This window comes from Ranitomeya imitator, chromosome 5 (genome assembly GCF_032444005.1).
Source record: "Ranitomeya imitator isolate aRanImi1 chromosome 5, aRanImi1.pri, whole genome shotgun sequence".
Lineage (NCBI taxonomy): Eukaryota > Metazoa > Chordata > Amphibia > Anura > Dendrobatidae > Ranitomeya > Ranitomeya imitator.
The window spans coordinates 222108642-222132021 of NC_091286.1; the positions used below are offsets into that span (position 1 = coordinate 222108642).

At 47.9% G+C, this 23380-nt stretch overlaps 1 protein-coding gene across 1 annotated transcript in view; it reads left to right on the plus strand.

Annotated features, from left to right (window-relative positions):
- The first annotated feature begins 349 nt into the window (after positions 1–349).
- LRP11 (LDL receptor related protein 11) overlaps positions 350–23380 on the plus strand; it is a 57842-nt gene continuing 34811 nt past the window's right edge. Inside the window, exons 1-4 of the mRNA XM_069725926.1 lie at positions 350–1137; positions 6123–6280; positions 18910–19051; positions 22990–23124. Coding sequence (XP_069582027.1) covers positions 498–1137; positions 6123–6280; positions 18910–19051; positions 22990–23124 — 1075 coding nt within the window. The 5' untranslated portion in view covers positions 350–497. The remainder of the gene's footprint in view (positions 1138–6122; positions 6281–18909; positions 19052–22989; positions 23125–23380) is intronic.

Sequence of the window (23380 nt, forward strand, 5' to 3'; positions counted from 1 at the left end):
CCAGTTGGCTGAAAGGGAAAATGTTCCAGGATCTGTGGAGCAGGAGGTGCCCAGTTTTATAAAAAAATAAAAAGAAATCCAGTGAAAGCCCCCTATAATGTAAAGCAGGGGTCCCCAACTCCAGTCCTCAAGGCCCACCAACATGTCTTGTTTTCAGGATTTCCTTAGTCTTGCCCAGGTAATAATTGCATCACCTGTGCAATGCTAAGGAAATCCTGAAAACATGATCTGTTGGTGGGCCTTGAGGACTGGAGTTGGGGACCCCTGATTTGTAAAGGACCCAGATGGGGGATTGTAGCCCCCGGGAGCAGCACACGGCTGAGGAGCGCAGGATGACGTCACTGGCGCTGTCCCGCCCCCGGTGCTGATTCCCGGCTCCCGCACCTGCGCTCTCCTCCTCCATCACATCCGTGAGCCGCCGCCATGCTCCGGCCCCGGCCGGCACAATGACACTGCCAGGCTCCGCACCGCACTGACCTGCCGGGCCAGGACTCGCCATGATCTCCCCCGTCCTGGGGCTCGGCCTGCTGCTCTGCTCCCATCTGGGGGGCTGCCGGAGGGTCTCCTCGGGCTCCCCTGCTCCGCAGCTGACGGATCTCCGGTCCCAGATCTCCGGGGTGGAGGAGCTGCTGGAAGAATTCCGCAAACAGCTGCAGCAGCAGAGACCACCGCAGGAGGAGCGGCCGCAGCAGAGACCACCGCAGCAGCAGAGACCACCGCAGGAGGAGGAGGAGCGGCCGCAGGGCAATGGCCGGGAGGCGGAGGAGATGCAGGAGCAGCTGCAGGGGGTGGCCGTCCGCCCCTCCGGAGACTCCGGCGAGGATGTGTGCAACTTCAACCGGCTGGAGGACTACATCATCCGCACCAAGGACTCGCTGGAGGCCGGCGCCACCTTCCTGCAGGCCCCGGCCGAGGTGTCCAGCTGGAAGCAATGCCTGCAGGTGTGCTGCTCCCTGCCCCGGTGCTCGGCCGCGGTGGCGGAGAGCTCCGGCCGGGGCTTCAGCTGCTTCCTCTTCGACTGTAGCCACCGTGGGCACAGTGTGTGCCAGTTCTCCCCGCACAGGGACTACAGCAGCTTCACCCTGACGGGCCGCAATGCCTCCGGGGCCTCTCCTGGCACTGTGACCGGCAGCCTGGGTAAGAGGTGGAGGGGCAGGGTAGACCCTTGTCCCAACCCCAGGACCTCTTGTCGTTCAGTGAGCAAATAAGTCTGCTATTACTTGTCCACAGAATTTGCAAATCTTCACATTTCCTGCCCATCCAGGTGCCCAGTCACCCACCCATCCAGGTGCCCAGTCACCCACCCATCCAGGTGCCCAGTCACTCACCCATAAGGGTGCCCAGTCACCCACCCATCCAGGTGCACAGTCACCCACCCAGGTGCCCAATCACCCACCCATACAGGTGCCCAGTCACCCACCCATCCACCCAGTCACCTACCCATGCAGGTGCCCAATCACCCACCTATCCCAGTGCCCAGTCACCCACCCAGGTGCCCAGTCACCTACCCATGCAGGTGCCCAGTCACCCACCCAGTCACCTACCCATGCAGGTGCCCAATCACCCACCCAGGTGCCCGGTAACCCACCTATCCCAGTGCCCAGTCACCCACCCAGGTGCCCAGTCACCTACCCATGCAGGTGCCCAGTCACCCACCCAGTCACCTACCCATGCAGGTGCCCAATCACCCACCCAGTCACCTACCCATGCAGGTGCCCAATCACCCACCCAGGTGCCCGGTCACCCACCTATCCCAGTGCCCAGTCGCCCACCCACTCAGTCGCCCACCCACTCAGTCACCTACCCAGTTGCCCATCCACCCAGGTGCCCACCCATCCATCCGGATGCCCAGACAGACACCCACCCAGGAGCCATTACCCAACCAACTAGGTGCGCTGTCGTCCATAAATCCAGGTGCCCACTCAGCCACCTGTCCAGGCTCCCCAGTCACCCATCTATCCAGGTGCCCAGTCAGCCACCCACCCGTCCAGGCTCCCCAGTCACCCATCTATCCAGGTGCCCAGTCAGCCACCCACCCGTCCAGGCTCCCCAGTCACCCATCTATCCAGGTGCCCACTCAGCCACCCACCCGTCCAGGCTCCCCAGTCACCCATCTATCCAGGTGCCCACTCAGCCACCCACCCGTCCAGGCTCCCCAGTCACCCATCTATCCAGGTGCCCAGTCAGCCACCCACCCGTCCAGGCTCCCCAGTCACCCATCTATCCAGGTGCCCACTCAGCCACCCACCCGTCCAGGCTCCCCAGTCACCCATCTATCCAGGTGCTCAGTCATCCACCCAAAGGTGAAAACAAGACAGAACCAATAACAGTTATGCACCAGCTGGGCATCTTCTCCATGTCTATGACTAAGGGTACAGTGTCACTGATGCCAAAGCTTCTATTCATAAATGCCTTCATTGATACACTTATAGGGGTTGTTTTTCTTTATTTTTACTTATATGTATGTATTTTTGGCTACAAATTATCTTTGCATTTGCGTTTCAGTAAAAATGTGGCCCCATTTACCAATCATAGCCTATGTTATAGTTTATGTCAGTGAGCCCGCTATGACAGTTTGATGGGAATTTAGAACTCTTACCTGTCTCGTGGATGGGATGGGGTGTGATAGCACCCATCCACCAAAATTATTAATAATTAAACCTCTACTTATGCCAAAAATGTTACTCCAGTCCCTGTCTGAGGTAACATTTCTGGTAAGGCTCAAGGAGGTGCACACCACCCTATCTCATATTTTATACAGCAGTCCATCCTAGTCACGTGTCAGGATGAGCTGAAGTCTGAAGAAACAGCTCCTGAGACCTATGTCTCAACTGACAGAAGATGTAATCACACATACCTATGGTGAACTGAGAAGTGTGTGACAGGAGAAGAAATAAATCTCGCTGACTGAGCACAAAGGATTTTTTTCTCCAGTGTCAATTCTTTGTATTCAGTCAGCCCATGAGAAGATTATTTTCTTCTATCACACACACATCTCTGGCAACTGTGGTATGTACGCTTATGATACAGCTCCTGTCGTTGAGACACAGATGTCAGGATCAGTGTTACTTCAGATTTAAGCCCATCCTGACACGTGACTAGAATGAGCTGCCATTTAAATTATGTGACAAGGGTCATTCTGTTACATTCTTAGAGGACCCCCAAGTTCTCTGTATGTTCCCTCACACTGAATGATCATGTTGGCCGGGTTACCTTGAGATGACCATCCACCTGTAACGAGCTGGTGCCCCTTTAGTTAGATAATCTATGATAATAATCATCACACATAAATGCCATAACAACAAGGAAGATATTGGTGAAATAAACCAAAAAGTGATTAAGTGAAGTACTAGGGTTTAGCTATGGCTAGATTATTATTATAGATTTTTTTTATAGCTCCATTTATTCCATGGCGCTTTACATGTGAAAAAGGGGGCAAACATAGACAAATACATTAAATATGAGCAAAAAACAAGGCACACAGGTACATAAGGAGGGAGGACCCTGCCCACGAGGGCTCACAGTCTGCAGGGGATGGGTGAGGATACACTAGGAGAGGGAAGAGCTGGTTGTGCGGCGGTTCAGTAGGTTGAGGATCACTGCAGGTTGTAGGCTTGTTGGAAGAGGTGGGTCTTCAGGTTCTTTTTGAAGGTATCTATGGTAGCCAATAGTCTGATGTGTTGGGATAGAGAGTTCCAGAGTATGGGGGAAGCACGGGAGAAGTCTTGGATGCGGTTGTGGGAAGGAGATGAGAAGGGAGTAGAGAAGGAGATCTTGAGAGGATCGGAGGTTGCGTGTAGGTAGGTACCGGGAGATGAGGTCACAGATCTATGGAGGAGACAGGTTGTGGATGGCTTTGTATGTCAGTGTGAGGGTTTTGGACTGAGGTCTCTGGGTGATAGGAAGCCAGTGAAGGGCTTGACATAGGGGAGAGGCTGGAGAATAGCAGGGAGACAGGTAGATTAGTCGGGCAGCAGAGTGTAGGATGGATTGGAGTGGTGCTAGAGGGGAGGCCAGAGAGTAGGAGGTCGCAGTTGTCTAGGTGGGAGATAAGGGCATGCACTAGTGTTTTTGTGGTGTCGCGGTCAAGGAATGCGCGGATTCTGGAAATATTTTTGAGTTTGAGACGGCAGGAGGAGGCAAGGGCTTGGATATGTGGCTTGAAAGAGAGGACAGAGTCGAGGATCACCCGAGGCATTGGGCGTGTGGGACTGGGGAAAGTGAGCAGCCATTGACATTGATGGATAGGTCTGGTGGAGGGGTAGAGTGAGATGGGGGAAAGATGATGAATTCTGTTTTGTCCATGTTCAGTTTTAGAAAGCGAGCAGAGAAGAAGGCCGAGATAGCAGACAGACAGTGTGGGATTTTGGTAAGTAAGGAGGTGAGATCAGGTCCGGATAGGTAGATCTGCGTGTCATCGGCGTAGAGATGATACTGCATACCCTGGGATTCTATGAGCTGTCTCTGGTGTGGTTGTCATTCGACTTTTAGGTTTATACTGATTTTTCCAGAAATACACCTGAAGGATAACACTGCCAATAGCTTAACATCCAGGCTATGCGATGACGGTCTTATACATGTATACAAAAAGGGGTGGAGGGCACCATCCATATAGAAGATCCTATTCAATACAGGAGGGGGGTCAACCCAAACTAGACATGAAAAATGCAATAAACAAAAAGGAGAAACAGCGTCAAGCTATATAATGGGGACCACCACTCATATAATGGAAATATACAATTTTATTTGTCAACCAAAAAAAAACACACAAACACTAACAATAAAATCATTTAAAACCTCGACTCCAAAGAGTCCTGAGTACCAACAAAGGAACCACCACCCCTGGACATGGTGAATAAAGTAGATGTACAGATGAAATGCACACCATGCAAAATATAATATAGCTTATGTGGTAATGGATAAAGCTAATATACAAATATGTTGATCCTAAAACTCTTGTACAAGCATGGCACAGCTCGCTTATGGCACAGATGTACATATAGTGAAAATACTACAAATAATACAGAATTACAATATGTTATACACAAACTATGTACAAAATATCACCCATAAGATGGAATAAATGAGGAATTTGGAACCAATCCTAGACGAGTTTGTACATACATATATATAGCCATATACGCATTGTAGTTAGGTCAGACTACTGACTCAGTCAAAGGTACCAAAGTTACAAAGTGCCATAAAAGACCCCCAGCATGTAAACCAAATCTTATAAGGTCTATGACCTAAATGCACATACATAGAGAAAGCAGAGTTGTGTCAGATATGGCACATCTGATAATGCTGTGAGAACAGAACCATACCACCTAACACCAGAGGTCCAGGGGGCAGAAGGCCCAACGCGTATCGCCACCTAGCGTGGCTTCGTCATATTGTAATTCTGTATTATTTGTAGTATTTTCACTATATGTACATCTGTGCCATAAGCGAGCTGTGCCATGCTTGTACAAGAGTTTTAGGATCAACATATTTGTATATTAGCTTTATCCATTACCACATAAGCTATATTATATTTTGCATGGTGTGCATTTCATCTGTACATCTACTTTATTCACCATGTCCAGGGGTGGTGGTTCCTTTGTTGGTACTCAGGACTCTTTGGAGTCGAGGTTTTAAATGATTTTATTGTTAGTGTTTGTGTGTTTTTTTTGGTTGACAAATAAAATTGTATATTTCCATTATATGAGTGGTGGTCCCCATTATATAGCTTGACGCTGTTTCTCCTTTTTGTTTATGACGGTCTTATACATGGAGGTAAATGAGATACAGTAGAATAGATAGATATACATGATATTTGATAACATATTACCATCATATCAACAGTTCAGCTAATTAGTAGTTTTCGGAAAGGAACATTCACTTCCTGAGAGTCAGCAGATGGCACAGCAGATGGTGATGTAGCCCACCACTGTATATTATGTGCACACCGATGTCCAATACAAAATATGTTCACAATATGTTTCTAGTACTAACCGTGCTACAGATCGAAGATTTACCAAAGACGTTCAATGTGGACTTCATGTCCGGGAATTTTAACAAGTGGCTTTACGAGACAAATAGAAGATACCTGATGTTATAGAATGTGAATCTTATTCTTACAGATGCTGACAGACCGCCCCACAGCAATGCAGGACAAGATGTGGTTCTTCAGCTGCCTGTCGATTGGGTCATCCTGGATGGACGTGAGAGCAGTGATGACCACGCTATCATTCGATATGAATGGACTCTGCTTCAAGGGGACCCTTCAGTGGAGATGAAGGTAGTATAGTATAGATTATTTTATGCATTATACTAGTGTTCACACTAAGTCTTTTTTTCTGAGTTTTTAAAACTGAGTAAGTTTTTGCGGAGTCGGCGGTCGTTTTCCTGAGGTGGCCGCACGTCATTCTTCCATTGGTGCTGCCACCAACAGCTTCACTCTATTCTGTTAAGGATGATGAGAAGGATGCTTTAATTAACTGCTTCTAGAACTGACATCATATGAAATATGTGCACAGCAAAACGTTGTGTGAACTTACCCTCAGGGTTTCTTCATCCTAAGTTGTTTTTCAGGAGTTTTTTTTTTTTTTTTAAGAGTGGATCATTTCTTAAATTGTCACGAGTGTGTCCCATCGGAATGTAGAAGATCACTGTGTATTGTGAATTACAGATATTCCATTTAGCCTGTGTGTTTGAATCCCATATTAAATGAGTATGGTTTCCTTTGATGCTGAAGAGGTTAACGACCCATTCTATGCTGGTCAGAAACTTGCAGCTCCATTTCCAGCTGCTTTTTATTTGTTCATTACCTCTTCCTCTAAAACCTGGCCAGACCCTCTCTGCCTTTGCTTCCTAGCTCTTTGGAGACGCTGTGCTGAATAGCAGTTTGTTGTTGCTACTGGAGAGTTGTCTTCCTGTGCTGTGTGTTAAAGCTACGTGGTACAGGAGTGGAGTTTTTGTATTCGTGTTATGTGGTTTGCTGTAGTACGTTTCTGTTTATCTCCTGGTCCCTGTTCCCATTTAGTTTATTCCTCCCTGTCCTGATCCTCCTCCTTATTGTTGGTGAGTGCTTTTGTATGACAGAGTGTTTCTGTTATCCCTGTTTTGTCCTCGTGTTTTGTTTACCTTACATTTCTGTCCCAGGCTCCGTGGTGTGGGGAAGGGGACAGATCAGGGTTTAACAGGAGCACAGGAAGGTAAGCGAATCAGGCCTCTACCTTCATGAGTACCCCCGTGACAGAGATAGTTAAGGTCCCAGTTCTAGGGACAGTTTGAGGCCCATCTTCTTTCAGGAAGACAGTCACAGTGTGACATAAATCCTCCTTAACCCCTTGCAGACATTGGGCATAATAGTACCCACATATCAGACTTCCCCCATTTGGTGCAGGCTCCGGCGCTGAGCCCACACCTTTCCGGGCACATGAACAAGCATAACAATAATCACAGTTCAAAATAGATACCAAGAGGAATGAGGGCCCTGCTCGCAAGCTTACAATCTATGAGGAAAAAGGGGAGACACGAGAGGTGGATGGTAACAATTGCTTTCGTTGTTCGGAACAGTCATAGTGTAAAAATCGGGTGATCATGTAAAGCTGCATGAACCAGTTAACTGCCTAAGTATGTAACAGTACAGACACAGAGGGCTATTAAATGCATAAAGTGTATGAGAACATGATACGAGGAACCTGATTTTGGTTTACGTTTTTTGAATGGGCCACACAGGGATAGTTAGGTTAATGTGTTGAGGCGGTAGGCCAGTCTGAACAAATGCTTTTTTAGGGCACACTTAAAACTGTGGGGATTGAAGATTAATCGTATTAACCTGGGTAGTGCAATCCAAAGAATTGGCGCAGCACGTGAAAGTCTTGACGGGAGTGGGAGGTTCTGATTATTGAGGATGCTAACCTGAGGTCATTAGCGGAGCGGAGGGCACGGGTAGGGTGGTAGACTGAGACCAGGGAGGAGATGTAGGGTGGTGCTGAGCCATGAAGTGCTTTGTGGGTGAGGGTAATAGTTTTGTACTGGATTCTGGAGTGGATGGGTAACCAGTGTAATGACTGGCACAAGGTAGAGGCATCAGTATAACCAGGGCTGCCACTAGAAATTTTGGGGCCCCATACTGGCAAAATTTTCAGGGCCCCCTTGAAACTCCGCCCAGGCTCCACCCCAGCCCTGCCTCCAGGCTCCACCCCTCGAACTGTCCACAGTCCCACCTCTCTCTCTTGGAAAATCTCCACTTCTCACCAACCACACATTAACAGTTCTCATCACCAGATCACACATATAGCCGGCAGCTTTTGTTTTGGCCAAAAGATTTTTTAAGCCTCCACCATAACACGGTAGACACTTTTGGCCGGGACCTACTCTGCTGTAACCTATTAAATATTTGTTAAAATATGCAATACAATTTAGGTATATTTTTATTTATTTTTCAATTTTTAAAATGACCTATAATACTACATACAAGGAACAAATACCACAGCACAATGACCAGATGACATATTACCACCATAGTGATCGAATAATATAAAATACAAGGATCAAATACCACAACATCATGACCAGACCACATATTATCACCACATAGTGACTGAATACGACAATACTGATCAGTAATAAAAAAAAAAACCCACAATACTATCACCATCAGTGCCATTATACACAGGAGATCTGTAATTAGTAAGCAGTGTCTGTGTACAGGTAATACAGTGATCACCGGTGACATTGTACACAGGAGCTCTGTATATATTATACAGTGTATAGTGTCAGTGTATAGGTAACACTGACTCACCAGTGACGTCTCTAGGTGAAGTCCTTCATCTTTCATCCAGCACAGACCGCCATCACTTCATCCAGCCAGGACTCGTCTCTGCAGGAAATAACACAGTTATCTCGAGTTCCGCTTGTAGAACACATTACTTAATTTTCCCAGCCTCTACATTACACCACATGAAGAAGGCAACATAGTATCACTCTACACAGTAACAGGACCGCCCCCCCATTTAAAACAGTATACTCAAAAAATAAATACATCACTGCAATAATAATTTCCCTTAATTAGCCCCTACGGTAATATTCGCCATCCTAGCCCCCGTGTGTCTCATTCCAGGCTCCAGCCATGTGTTCTCCCATCCTGCCCTCATGAGTATCCATTCTGCCCCATATGATCTCCCCATCCTTCCCCATCTGTCTCCATCGTATCCATCCTGCCCCATCTGTGTCCAGCACTCTGCCCCATCTGTGTCCAGCACTCTGCCCCATCTGTGTCCAGCACTCTGCCCCATCTGTGTCCAGCACTCTGCCCCATCTGTGTCCAGCACTCTGCCCCATCTGTGTCCAGCACTCTGCCCCATCTGTGTCCAGCACTCTGCCCCATCTGTGTCCAGCACTCTGCCCCATCTATGTCCAGCACTCTGCCCCATCTGTTTCCAATCCTGCCCCATCTGTGTCCAGCACTCTGCCCCATCTGTTTCCAATCCTGCCCCATCTGTCCAGCACTCTGCCCCATCTGTGTCCAATCCTGCCCCATCTGTGTCCAGCACTCTGCCCCATCTGTGTCCAGCACTCTGCCCCATCTGTGTCCAGCACTCTGCCCCATCTGTGTCCAGCACTCTGCCCCATCTGTGTCCAGCACTCTGCCCCATCTGTTTCCAATCCTGCCCCATCTATGTCCAATCCTGCCCCATCTGTGTCCAGCACTCTGCCCCATCTGTGTCCAGCACTCTGCCCCATCTGTGTCCAGCACTCTGCCCCATCTGTGTCCAGCACTCTGCCCCATCTGTGTCCAGCACTCTGCCCCATCTGTGTCCAGCACTCTGCCCCATCTGTGTCCAGCACTCTGCCCCATCTGTGTCCAGCACTCTGCCCCATCTGTTTCTAATCCTGCCCCATCTGTGTCCAGCACTCTGCCCCATCTGTGTCCAGCACTCTGCCCCATCTGTGTCCAGCACTCTGCCCCATCTGTGTCCAGCACTCTGCCCCATCTGTTTCCAATCCTGCCCCATCTGTGTCCAGCACTCTGACCCATCTGTTTCCAATCCTGCCCCATCTATGTCCAATCCTGCCCCATCTGTGTCCAGCACTCTGCCCCATCTGTGTCCAGCACTCTGCCCCATCTGTGTCCAGCACTCTGCCCCATCTGTTTCTAATCCTGCCCCATCTGTGTCCAGCACTCTGCCCCATCTGTGTCCAGCACTCTGCCCCATCTGTGTCCAGCACTCTGCCCCATCTGTGTCCAGCACTCTGCCCCATCTGTGTCCAGCACTCTGCCCCATCTGTGTCCAGCACTCTGCCCCATCTGTTTCCAGCACTCTGCCCCATCTGTTTCCAGCACTCTGCCCCATCTGTTTCCAGCACTCTGCCCCATCTGTTTCCAGCACTCTGCCCCATCTGTTTCCAATCCTGCCCCATCTGTGTCCAGCACTCTGCCCCATCTGTGTCCAGCACTCTGCCCCATCTGTGTCCAGCACTCTGCCCCATCTGTGTCCAGCACTCTGCCCCATCTGTGTCCAGCACTCTGCCCCATCTGTTTCTAATCCTGCCCCATCTGTGTCCAGCACTCTGCCCCATCTGTGTCCAGCACTCTGCCCCATCTGTGTCCAGCACTCTGCCCCATCTGTGTCCAGCACTCTGCCCCATCTGTTTCCAATCCTGCCCCATCTGTGTCCAGCACTCTGCCCCATCTGTTTCCAATCCTGCCCCATCTGTGTCCAGCACTCTGCCCCATCTGTGTCCAGCACTCTGCCCCATCTGTTTCCAATCCTGCCCCATCTGTGTCCAGCACTCTGCCCCATCTGTTTCCAATCCTGCCCCATCTGTGTCCAGCACTCTGCCCCATCTGTGTCCAGCACTCTGCCCCATCTGTTTCCAGCACTCTGCTCCATCTGTTTCCAGCACTCTGCCCCATCTGTTTCCAATCCTGCCCCATCTGTGTCCGGCACTCTGCCCCATCTGTGTCCAGCACTCTGCCCCATCTGTGTCCAGCACTCTGCCCCATCTGTGTCCAGCACTCTGCCCCATCTGTGTCCAGCACTCTGCCCCATCTGTGTCCAGCACTCTGCCCCATCTGTGTCCAGCACTCTGCCCCATCTGTGTCCAGCACTCTGCCCCATCTGTGTCCAGCACTCTGCCCCATCTGTGTCCAGCACTCTGCCCCATCTGTGTCCAGCACTCTGCCCCATCTGTGTCCAGCACTCTGCCCCATCTGTTTCCAGTACTCTGCCCCATCTGTTTCCAGCACTCTGCTCCATCTGTTTCCAGCACTCTGCCCCATCTGTTTCCAGCACTCTGCCCCATCTGTTTCCAATCCTGCCCCATCTGTGTCCAGCACTCTGCCCCATCTGTTTCCAATCCTGCCCCATCTGTGTCCAGCACTCTGCCCCATCTGTGTCCAGCACTCTGCCCCATCTGTTTCCAGAATTCTGCCCCATCTGTTTCCAATCCTGCCCCATCTGTGTCCAGCACTCTGCCCCATCTGTTTCCAATCCTGCCCCATCTGTGTCCAGCACTCTGCCCCATCTGTGTCCAGCACTCTGCCCCATCTGTTTCCAATTTTGCCCCATCTATGTCCAATCCTGCCCCATCTGTGTCCAGCACTCTGCCCCATCTGTGTCCAGCACTCTGCCCCATCTGTGTCCAGCACTCTGCCCCATCTGTTTCCAATCCTGCCCCATCTGTGTCCAGCACTCTGCCCCATCTGTTTCCAATCCTGCCCCATCTATGTCCAATCCTGCCCCATCTGTGTCCAGCACTCTGCCCCATCTGTGTCCAGCACTCTGCCCCATCTGTGTCCAGCACTCTGCCCCATCTGTGTCCAGCACTCTGCCCCATCTGTGTCCAGCACTCTGCCCCATCTGTGTCCAGCACTCTGCCCCATCTGTGTCCAGCACTCTGCCCCATCTGTGTCCAGCACTCTGCCCCATCTGTGTCCAGCACTCTGCCCCATCTGTGTCCAGCACTCTGCCCCATCTGTTTCTAATCCTGCCCCATCTGTGTCCAGCACTCTGCCCCATCTGTGTCCAGCACTCTGCCCCATCTGTGTCCAGCACTCTGCCCCATCTGTGTCCAGCACTCTGCCCCATCTGTTTCCAATCCTGCCCCATCTGTGTCCAGCACTCTGCCCCATCTGTTTCCAATCCTGCCCCATCTGTGTCCAGCACTCTGCCCCATCTGTGTCCAGCACTCTGCCCCATCTGTGTCCAGCACTCTGCCCCATCTGTGTCCAGCACTCTGCCCCATCTGTGTCCAGCACTCTGCCCCATCTGTGTCCAGCGTTTTGCCCCTGTGTCCAGCGTTCTTCCCTGGGCCCCCTGGATCGCCGCTCTCAAGGAAAAAAAAAAGTTCTTCTTACCTGGCCGTGTTCCTGCGGCGGGAGAAGTTCTCTGTCTCCACGCAGCTGCAGCGTGCACTCGCCGGCGACTGACAATGATGTCAGACGCCGGCGACATGCACGCACGCTGCGGCTGACGTCAGCTGCCAGCCTCAGATTGGCTGGCGGCTGTTAACTATTGACGTGCGGGCCCGCGCCCGCACGTCAATAGCTTAAAACAGCTGCAGCTCCGGCGCTAAGGGCCCGGTTAGCCTGCGGCTGCCGGTAGGGGCCCGGTAAGAAGATGAGACGGGGCCCGATGCGGGGCCCCTCTGCCCACCGGGCCCCATACGCCAGTCACGGCCGTCATGTCCTGATGGCGGCCCTGAGTATAATGATTGGTGAGGAATATGATCCTGGCTGCAGCAATCATGGCAGATTGGAGAGGGGAGAGTTTGGTAAGAGGGAGGACGATTAGTAGACCGTTACAATAGTCCAGACGGGAATGAATAGGAGAAACAGTAAGCGTTTTTGCAGAGTCGAAAGTAAGAAAAGGGCGAATTCTAAGCCAGTGATCGTATGTGGGGGGTGAAGGAAAGCTCGGAATCAAGGATGACCCCAAGGCAGCGGGCTTGTTGCTTGGGAGTAATGGTGGAACCACATACGGAGATTGCAATGTAAGGCAAAGGTAGGTTAGTAGAGGAAGAACACGAGGAATTCAGTTTTTGACAGGTTCAGTTTCAGATAGAGGGAGGACATGATGTTAGAGACAGCGGTAAGACAATCACTGGTGTTTTCTAAAAAGGCAGGAGAAGAAGTGTATAAATGGGTGTCATCAGCATAGAGATGGTACTGGAAACCAAATCTACTGATTGTTTGTCCAATAGGGGCGGTATACAAAGAAGAGTAGGGGGCCTAGGACTGATCCTTGAGGAACCCCAACAGTAAGGGGAAGATGAGAGGAGGAGGAACCAGCAAAAGATACAGTGAAAGAGCGGTCAGAGACATAGGAGGAGAACCAGGAGAGAACGGTGTCCTTGAGGCCGATGGAGTGTAGCATAGTGAGGAGGAGCTGATGATCCACAGTGTTGAATGCTGCGGAGAGATCCAAGAGAATTAGCATGGAGTAGTGACCATTAGATACATTGCATTAACATGCAGTAACAGGCAATCAAAAGATCTTATACATCAAAATGGCATCAATAAAAACATTAGCTCGGCGCGCAAAAAATAAGCTCTCATCCAAACTCACTCTTTGAACCCTTGCTGAATTCCGGATATTAACTGCTTATTTTTTTTTACCACAATGTATGCGTCTATTCTAGTAGCTGTAGTTCTGTTGGATAGAATCTACAAACACATACTGATTCAGACTCTTCAAAAATTATGCAGCCATCAAAATATCAAATTTCTACTGCATTGCAAATGTGAACAAAGAAGATGCAGATGGAAAGGTAGGAGCCCAATGACCCATGATCAGCAGGGTGGATTTACATCAATGGCTCATTGTGCTGTACCTGGGAACTCAGTCTAAAGGTTATGAGATCGGTCACTTTGTCTCGGAAAATATATGCTGGCCCAATATAGTATTCTAACCTGCTGCTGCAGCATCATTTCTTCAGAAGACAAATAATTCTGCACATTTGATGGATGGATGGCCTATACTATATCCCATTGTTGGGGTTCATCCGTGTGTGTACCGACATGAAAATATTATTAAACGAACCTGTCAGGTCGGATAACGCTATTAACCAGTAGATATTGGCAGGTTTTGCGTTAGGCAGATGCCCGGCTGCAGTCATAGAACAGGGGATAGAGTTATGCTAACCTGAGACAGAACTGATCATATGTTTCAAACAATTTCTGTGCTTTGTCTGACAAGTGGGCATGACCTTGCTGAGAAAGGGCCAAAAGCCATGCCAATTTAGACTAGGCTGTCTAAAGATGCTCCCAACAGCACAAACCACTGAAAAATTTGCCTCATTACTTGGACATCCCTTTCTCAATCACTAGGTTTCCTCCAATTAAAATAAAAACACCTCTATTCCCCATCGGTGTCATCACTGGCTCTCTTCGTGATCCCTGGAGCCAATCAGCAGCCACTTTACTCTCCCATCAGTAGGCAGAAAACGGACTTTCAGAGCCACGGCTGCTCACTCAATTCCTCGGGATGTCAGATTTGTCTTAAGGAGCGGACAGGAAAGTGGCCACTTATTGGATATGTCATGTGAGCCCCGGGAGAGCCAGTGTTGATACTGCTGGAATGGTGCTGGCATCGAAGGTTAGTATAGGTGTTATTATTTTAATTGGGGGAAACCTAGTGATTGGGAATGGCTTGTCTGAATTGGAGACAACCCTTGTTTAGGGTATGGGCACACCACGTTTTTCTTCAGACAGGCGAACTTGCTGAGCTTTTCTAAAGGAAGATGCTTCAGGAAACGCTGTTTTTCCCTGACGTTTTTTAACTATGAAGTTTGTTTAATTAGTGTTTCTGATCACCAAGGTGTTTTGGGCATGTTTTTTATTCACGTTTTTCTGAAGTTTTTTTTAAACCCCATTCAATAATGAGACCATTAGCAGGTTATTAAAGCAAAATCTTTGGAAAAAGAAGCCCTTGCATCTTCCCGGCATCTTATGAGCCTACTTGTATTGTAACAATAGAACATCTTCTGAGTGGAGACCACCTGAAGAATGGTCGGGTAACATCGTTTAACAGCTTGGCGTGTTTGGAAACCTGAAGCAGTTAAAAGACGCCCAAAAGATGGAACATATGTACAGCAAGTCTATTTAAGGCTCTGTCCACACTGTGTATTTGGCCACTGTGGAAAAACATGAGTTAGGCTCCTTTCACACTAGCGTCGGAATCTCCCCGTCGCAATGCGTCGGGGAAAGATTCCGACGCTAGCGTTTGCTGCATTGCACAATGGGTGCAGCAGATGCATTTTTCCGGCGCATCCGCTGCCCCATTGTAAGGTGCGGGGAGGTGGGGGCGGAGTTCCGACCGCGCACGCGCGGTCGGAAAAAGCAGTCCGTCAGGAGAAAAAAACGTTACATGTAGCGTTTTTTTTCTCCCGACGGTCCGCAAAAGCACGACGCATCCGTCGCTCGACAGATGCGACGTGTGGCAATCCGTCGCAAATGCGTCGTCAATGCAAGTCTATGGGGAAAAAACGCATCCTGCAAGCACTTTTGCAGGATGCGTTTTTTCTGCAAAACGACGCATTGTGACGGATTGCAGAAAACGCTAGTGTGAAAGTAGCCTAAACTGGTACGTGAAAAATTGACATCTGAATGAACCCTTGAAATCATCTGCAATACTGGGCATAGGAAAAAATGCTGTCTAATCCCACAGAACCCCTTATCCAGCGCATCACAGCAGGTGATATACTGCTGTGCTCAAAAGTTTACATACCCCAGCAGAATTTTTGCATAATAGGCCTTTTTTTTAGAGAATATGGATAACACCAAAACTTTTTCTCCACTCATAGTTAGTGGTTGGGTGAGTTGGCGAGTGATGGGCAACTAACAGAATCAACAGTCATGACATGCACTCTGCTAATTGGGCGTAATTGGCACATTTGATGAAAGTGGGTAGTGAGGAGTTCAACTAGTGAGGTCATTCATTCTGTGAAGAAACAGGTGTCAATTATGACCCTTAGGTTAAAGAATGAGGGCAGAAAACATATCTGCTGGTTTTAGCTTTTGCTCAGTGAGTAAAATGGGTCATTCCAGACATTGTACTGAAGGAGAAAGAACTTTGATTAAGAAGTTGATTAGAGAGGGGAAAAGAATATAAAGAAGTGCATAAAATAATTGGCTGCTTAGCTAAAAAGATTTCCAATGCTTTAAAATGTGAAACAAAACCCCAAAACACGTGGTAAGAATAATAATAATAATCTTTATTTTTTTATATAGCGCTAACATATTCCGCAGCGCTTTACACACATTATCATTGCTGTCCCCATTGGGGCTCACAATCTAAATTCCCTGTCAGTATGTCTTTGGAATGTGGGAGGAAACCGGAGTGCCCGAAAAAGAAATACTACCATCTGCACAGCTCATAGAATCTCAAGAATGGCAAGGAATCATCCATGATCAACTTCAGGGAGATCAAACAAGATCTTCAGTCACTTGTGAGTCCTGCAACCATCAGAAGACGCCCCCGTGAAGCCAAACTATTTGCAAGAAACCCTCGTAAAGTATTAGACAAGTTTAAAAGGTTACGGTTTGTCAAAGAACACATTGACTGGCCTAAAGAGATGTGGCACAACATTCTATGGAGAGATGAGACCAAGATTGGTCATACTGGATCTTGAGGTTGCAGACAGTTTGCGAGATGAACCATTAACATTGGATTCAAGTCACAGTACACTGTGAAGACTGTAAAACATGGAGGTGCAAGCACAGTGGTTTGGGGATGTTTCTCATACTACAGAGTTGGGCTCATTTATCCCATACAGGACACCATGGACCTGTTTGAATATATCAAAATATTGGAAGAGGTCATGTTGCCATATGCTGAAGCAGAAATGCCCTTGAAATTGTTGTTTCAGGAGGACAATGACCCCAAGCACATCAGCAAGCGGGCCACATCATGGTTCCAGACCAACAAGATTGATGATATGAAGTCCCCAGACCTCAATCCGATTGAAAATATGTGGAGTGACATCAAAAATGCTATTTTTAATACAAGACCTAAGAATGCAAAAGAATTGTGGAATGTAGTTTACGCAGCTATCTGTTTGCAGGTTTCCGATGTTGGTTGACTCCTTGCCGCACAAATGTATAGCAGGTATCAGAAGAATATTAGGTCAGGGAAGCAAGTTCTGTAAACAAATTACAGAATAAAATGCAGACACTGCTATTTTTTAAGTAGCCTATTATTTGTTTTCTGCATTTTCAATCAAAAATTGGTATTTTGTTCATGTTTTCATTTGGAATTGAATGTGCAGTGCTCCCAGTGCCTTAGCGCATTTGGAAATACTGTAATAAGGATTGAGTTTTTTTCACAATTCTTTTCAACACACTGCTGTTATTTTGCACTTAACTGTTCATCCATGCAGATTGTAGCAAAATGAAATGTAGAGCTTAGAGCATATTCTTCCTGCAACTGTTTGGCAAGTACTCATGAGTGACACATTAACCGACGTCCATGAAGAACAGATGGCGGATGATAGGGCGATGTGTTTGTAGAAATATGGTTGCTGGACCTCGTACACATCGCTAATGGCCCGGCAATATCTGCTCACCTGGCTCGGTGACACCTGGTGCTTCCTCCAGTTACAGTCACTGACGTCTTGGTTTTATGTTGTCGTATTGATCTGCGTCCACAGACTCATGTGCTATACAAATAGTTGGATATTATATAGGGCTTGTCAGAGATTTCTAACCAGGCAACCCTTAGTTTTTTTGTGTTAACTTGGCCATAAGTGACCATTTCAGTAGAATTCGTATACGTTTGTATATTTTCTTTTACTACTTTTAGTCTTTCCATATCTCCCTGAGTGTGTCGGGCACAAACCTCACTGCATCGGTCCCACTATGCCTGCCATATAGCAAATAGCACATCTCTAAGGATTATTCTATCACAAATCCAACATAGCAGTTGTGACTCGCTGCCAGACAACCCAGTGTCTTTACACCATCGAAAGACGCAAGTTCTGAGCCAAAAGGGGCATTCTAGTTTTAATGGATGTTATTTTTTTTATTTTTACAATAAAGAGTAATATGGGGGTCAAGCAAAATAAATCTCCATTTGGTGCTGACGTGGGAGACAATAACTTGTTACTCAGGTAGGTTTCAGGTTACTCGGGCCTATTTATTGGTTGGCGCGTGAATCACAAATAAATTGAACCTTATTACTGATAGAAAAATTAACATAACAGGCTCCGTGTATAGAGAACGGCAGCTGTAATCACGTCCCGACGCTGACTGATAGCTGGCTCTGCAGTACATCATTGCTGAGATGACTGTCAGTCAGTGCCAGGGCGAGGTTACAGCCACCGCTCTCTATACACTGAGACCTTGACTTTATGACTGAAAGCAATGGGCTGCCCAGAGGAATAAAGCTCATTTCCTTCTGGCAGTGGGGCTTTCAGTGCGGGCACCTTCAGAATGCTATTAACCTGCAGATTAACCCCATATCTGCAGGCTAATAGCATTTGGGGAGATGACAATTTCCCATTAAATGGGGATGTAATGTATTATTTCTGACCCGCTTGTTGGTATGGTTTGTGGAGGTTTGATGTAACCCTCACTAATGCTCTGACCAGACTTTACTGTATGTCAGATGTTACATTGAATCCTATTACTTTGTGATTGCATCCTAATGTGTGCTGTATCCCAACATGTGGCTCAGATATGCGGTACCGTCTACTAACAAAAGCTCTGTATGCTTTACCTTTCAAATATGCACCTCATAGAGGAGGATATCATATTTAGTGAAGGGCAGGGTATTTTTTTGGGAAGAAGTTGGTTTAGTGAGTGTAAGTTATATGCACTGCGTTAAATAACGGCAGTAATATTCTGATAATTTCCATATGAATGGTTACAGGAAATGGATAAAATTGTCAACAGTTAACGCCCACTTGGTGTTTGTATAGGTTCCCCAACCAGGGACACTTAGGCTTTCCCACTTGGAAGAAGGAGTTTATACCTTGCAGCTGACTGTCACTGATGCATCTGGTCAGAAGAGCTCCGACAACGTCTCCGTCAGCGTCCTCCCTGAAGAACGCCATAAGTCAGGTAGGTTCCTCCATAGTATATCAGTCTATTACCCACCGTTTTCTTCTGTTACGAGCTTCTCCCATGTTACTATATGACTGACAATGAGTAGGATATACCATCATTTACCGATTGTTTTACTACCACATCATTATGGCAGCCCGGGACGGAGTTAATCTTTTAGTTTATATTCCCTATGTAGTGTAACATTAAACTGACTCTGCATTGCTAAAAAAATTCTATTTTTGTGTTCTTGCCTCCTATGCTAATGACCTGCTTTAAGTCAAGTGGGAGCTGCTGGACCTTGGAATAGTCAAGCTTCAGATCCTCTAGACACATGTACCAGTGTGTGACTGATGGGCTGTACTGTCTCCAACATCATGTCGGACAGATCTTACGAGCAGGCCATGGTGGGACACCGGTCTATCACCGCTGATTCCTGAGCATACACAGTGCGCCAATGAAGCTGGGGAGCACACCCGACTTACGTGTGGAGGCTCGGGGAGAACGTAGTCAGGGAGCATGCTCAGCCACCAGTCGGTGCATTCTGAGGCTTGACTCTTCTGTGATCCAGCTCCTCCCTCTTGACTGAAAGCAGGTAACTAAGTTGGGAGGAGAAAACACCCTATGTTTGTCAGTGTTTTTTTCAGAAATTCATGTGGGGATTTCAGGTTACAAAACTAATACAATAATGGAGGACGTTTAGAGGGGGAAAATGATCCAACATGTTCACTTTAAATTATGTTTTTTTCACTTCAGATACTCCTTCCTTATTAAACTTCAGAAATGATCTCCTATTCATGCGGATAACTTCCCAATCGCTGGGACCCGCACCCCCAATTACAGGGAGACCATTGTAACCTGATAATATTGTAACCTCATAGGTCCATACCCGCGCCGCTCCTCTTTGATATGACTGCCAATTGGCATGGGACAGGAGAAACCCCTTGTCTCTGACCCTTGCAGGGTCTTCTGACTTTGCAGGTTGGATAATAATTGTTTAGGGATCTCTCACTTTGCTGTGAGAAATTTTAATATATGGCTTCTGTCTGCACTTTGGAGAAAGCATGGACTTAGGCATTCAATAAAACCCAAATCTTCTAGAGGTGACATTAGATATTATAATTGCTTTACTTCCAGATTGTTTGGGAGCAAGCAAATCTTCAAAAAAGGTTGCTGGTGGCTACACGAGGTTGCACTTTTCATTATTCGGGGGTGGTGTGCTTGTCCTTAGTTCCCTATTAATGGAATCACATAGGCTGTCATTAGATGGGTACAACCTGTATATGTGGGCAAAGTTTATATCTCCCACCTGCCTCTCCCCTCTCAAAAAAAATCTTCTTAAGGCCGGGGTCACACTTGCGAGTTTAATGCGAGAAAACCGCGTATCAATACCCGGCACAGCCGCTGGCACTCGAGATCGGAGCGTTCAGCTGCAAAGAAATACATGCAGCCGCCGAGTCCCGAGTCCCAAGACTCCCGAGTGCCAGCGGCAGTGCCAGGTATTGATGCGAGTTTCTCGCATTGAACTCGGCCTAAAAGAGATTCTTAGAATTATGTAAATCAGTTGTCTCATGCTCATAAATGCATGAAATTGCAAAATACTTGTAAAGACAAGCAACGTTTTGAGAATGGAGGGTTTTTCAGTTTCATTGTTTACTACTTGTAGCCACCTCTGCAATCTATCAGGGGTGGCCGGATGATGAATACTCCCATCAGCCGCTCCTGCTCTCACTGCTATTAGCGGCAGCTGGTGCAGGCTGATGGGAGTAATAGTCCTTTCAGCCGCCACCTGCTCTCATTGTTCTCACTTGAATACAACTCTCATCATTCTCCTCTGCTGCGCTGATTACCGGCAGAGCAGGGGAGAATGATGAGAGTGGTCTTCAGCACCCAGCGCCGGGGAACAGCGCTTAAGGTACCGTCACACTTAGCGACGCTGCAGCGATACCGACAACGATCCGGATCGCTGCAGCGTCGCTGTTTGGTCGCTGGAGAGCTGTCACACAGACCGCTCTCCAGCGACCAACGATGCCGGTAACCAGGGTAAACATCGGGTAACTAAGCGCAGGGCTGCGCTTAGTAACCCGATGTTTACCCTGGTTACCATCCTAAAAGTAAAAAAAAACAAACAGTACATACTTACCTACAGCCGTCTGTCCTCCAGCGCTGTGCTCTGCACTCCTCCTGTACTGTCTGTGTGAGCACAGCGGCCGGAAAGCAGAGCGGTGACGTCACCGCTCTGCTTTCCGGCTGACCGACGCTGACAGCCAGTACAGGAGGAGTGCAAAGCACAGCGCTGGAGGACAGACGGCTGTAGGTAAGTATGTACTGTTTGTTTTTTTTTACTTTTAGGATGGTAACCAGGGTAAACATCGGGTTACTAAGCGCGGCCCTGCGCTTAGTTACCCGATGTTTACCCTGGTTACCAGTGAAGACATCGCTGAATCGGTGTCACACACGCCGATTCAGCGATGTCTGCGGGGAGTCCAGCGACCAAATAAAGTTCTGGACTTTCTTCCCCGACCAGCGATCTCCCAGCAGGGGCCTGATCGCTGCTGCCTGTCACACTGGACGATATCGCTAGCGAGGACGCTGCAACGTCACGGATCACTAGCGATATCGTCTAGTGTGACGGTACCTTTACTGTAGTGCTGCTTCTCAGGGGCCTGGTCGTGTCACACGGATGACATCCCAGTGTGTCATCCATATGCACGTGTGCGGGACATTTTGTGGTAAAAAACGGACATGTCTGCGTGTGGGTCACAAGGACACACGGTCCGTGGAAACACACTGACATACGCACAGACCCATTCACTTAGTCATTGGTCTACCTGTGACTAAAGTTCACATCTGATCCATGGGAAAATATTGCCATCTAGTGTCAAACACAGGAACTTCACATGCAGTGCGTAAAGAAAATATTTACATATAAGGCCAAATTCACACATCGCAGATTCGGAATAATTTACTGAACAATGCAAGTCAGTGGGTTTTTCCAAAAAAATCTGCACAAAAATAAAAGCATGCTGTGGATTGCAACGTTGCAGCATTCTCATTTTTGTTTGGATTTTCAATGCAGATTTATTTATTTTTCTTATCTATTAACTCCCAAAATTTATCATAGTTCTCACTAGGGTTCACGATCTAAATTCCCTATCATTGGAGTGTAGGAGGAGACCTCAGAGGAAACCCTTACGAAGGTGGGGAGAGAATACAAACACCGTGCAGATGTGATCCCAGATGGGATTTTATCTCCGAACCGCAGTGCTACAAGGATACATCACCTGACTCAGTGCTTAGTAATGGACTAGGGTGACACTTCTGACCATTTCTGCAGCATACATTTTCTGCAATGTGTGAACATGGTCTAAGTATTATATTTTGCATATCTCTGATGGAGAAAAGAAAATGTGCAATAAAAATATTACTTATCGCCATTCAACCTCCAAAATTCAAACCAGCAAATCCAGATCGAATTATTTGTCTATTCAATGTCCAAACATTATTAGACATAGGCCTGGACATAGATGAAGAACACAAAGAATGGCTGACCATTTCACCACGTCTGCAGAAGCAGGGCTGTGGAGTCAGAGTCGGAGTCGGAGCCCATTTTGGTGGAGTCGGTGTCATGGAAATTGAGTAGTCGGAGTTTTGTCTTACCGACTCCACAGCCCTGTGCAGGAGGGCCCACACCTAGTGATAGATGGACCTGCAGGCCTCGAAAACAAGAGTGTATCCACCTACGTATCTAACATCTAGTATACAAATGTCTGTGTCCCAATATATCTATTAGCAGGACTGGCACACACCTTTAGTATCGGAGATGTGTAGCCCCCCAGAGCTTTCCCCAGCGAGAACATGTGTCAGTAATAAGCATTCGGGGCATTTCTATAGGTAATCCCACCATTGTACAGAATCTGATATAATGTACACTGTCCCGTCTCCTTCTCTCGCAGCGTCCACATCCTGCAGCGGAGCCTGTTCCCGCTACCAGTTTATCTGTGACGACGGCTGCTGCATAGATATCACACTGGCCTGTGACCGAGTGGTGCAGTGTCCGGATGGCTCTGACGAAGCGTTCTGCCAGAACCGTGAGTCATTCTGCACCACATTCAGGAGCATCAAGTCTTGGCGTGAGGCATCACACCTGCTGATGCTTCATGACACTACCATTGTATGTCTTGTCAACAGCAGCCATAATCTTGTCTTTAGGAGGACGGACTCGTTCACATGGGTTTGGTATTTGCGGCCGCTTCATTATTGCTTTTAGTCTAGTTCTTTTTCATTTGAGCCCAATTCTGGTTTTAATTTTCACCTTTTTTGAAAGTCTATTTAATGCGTTTTTTG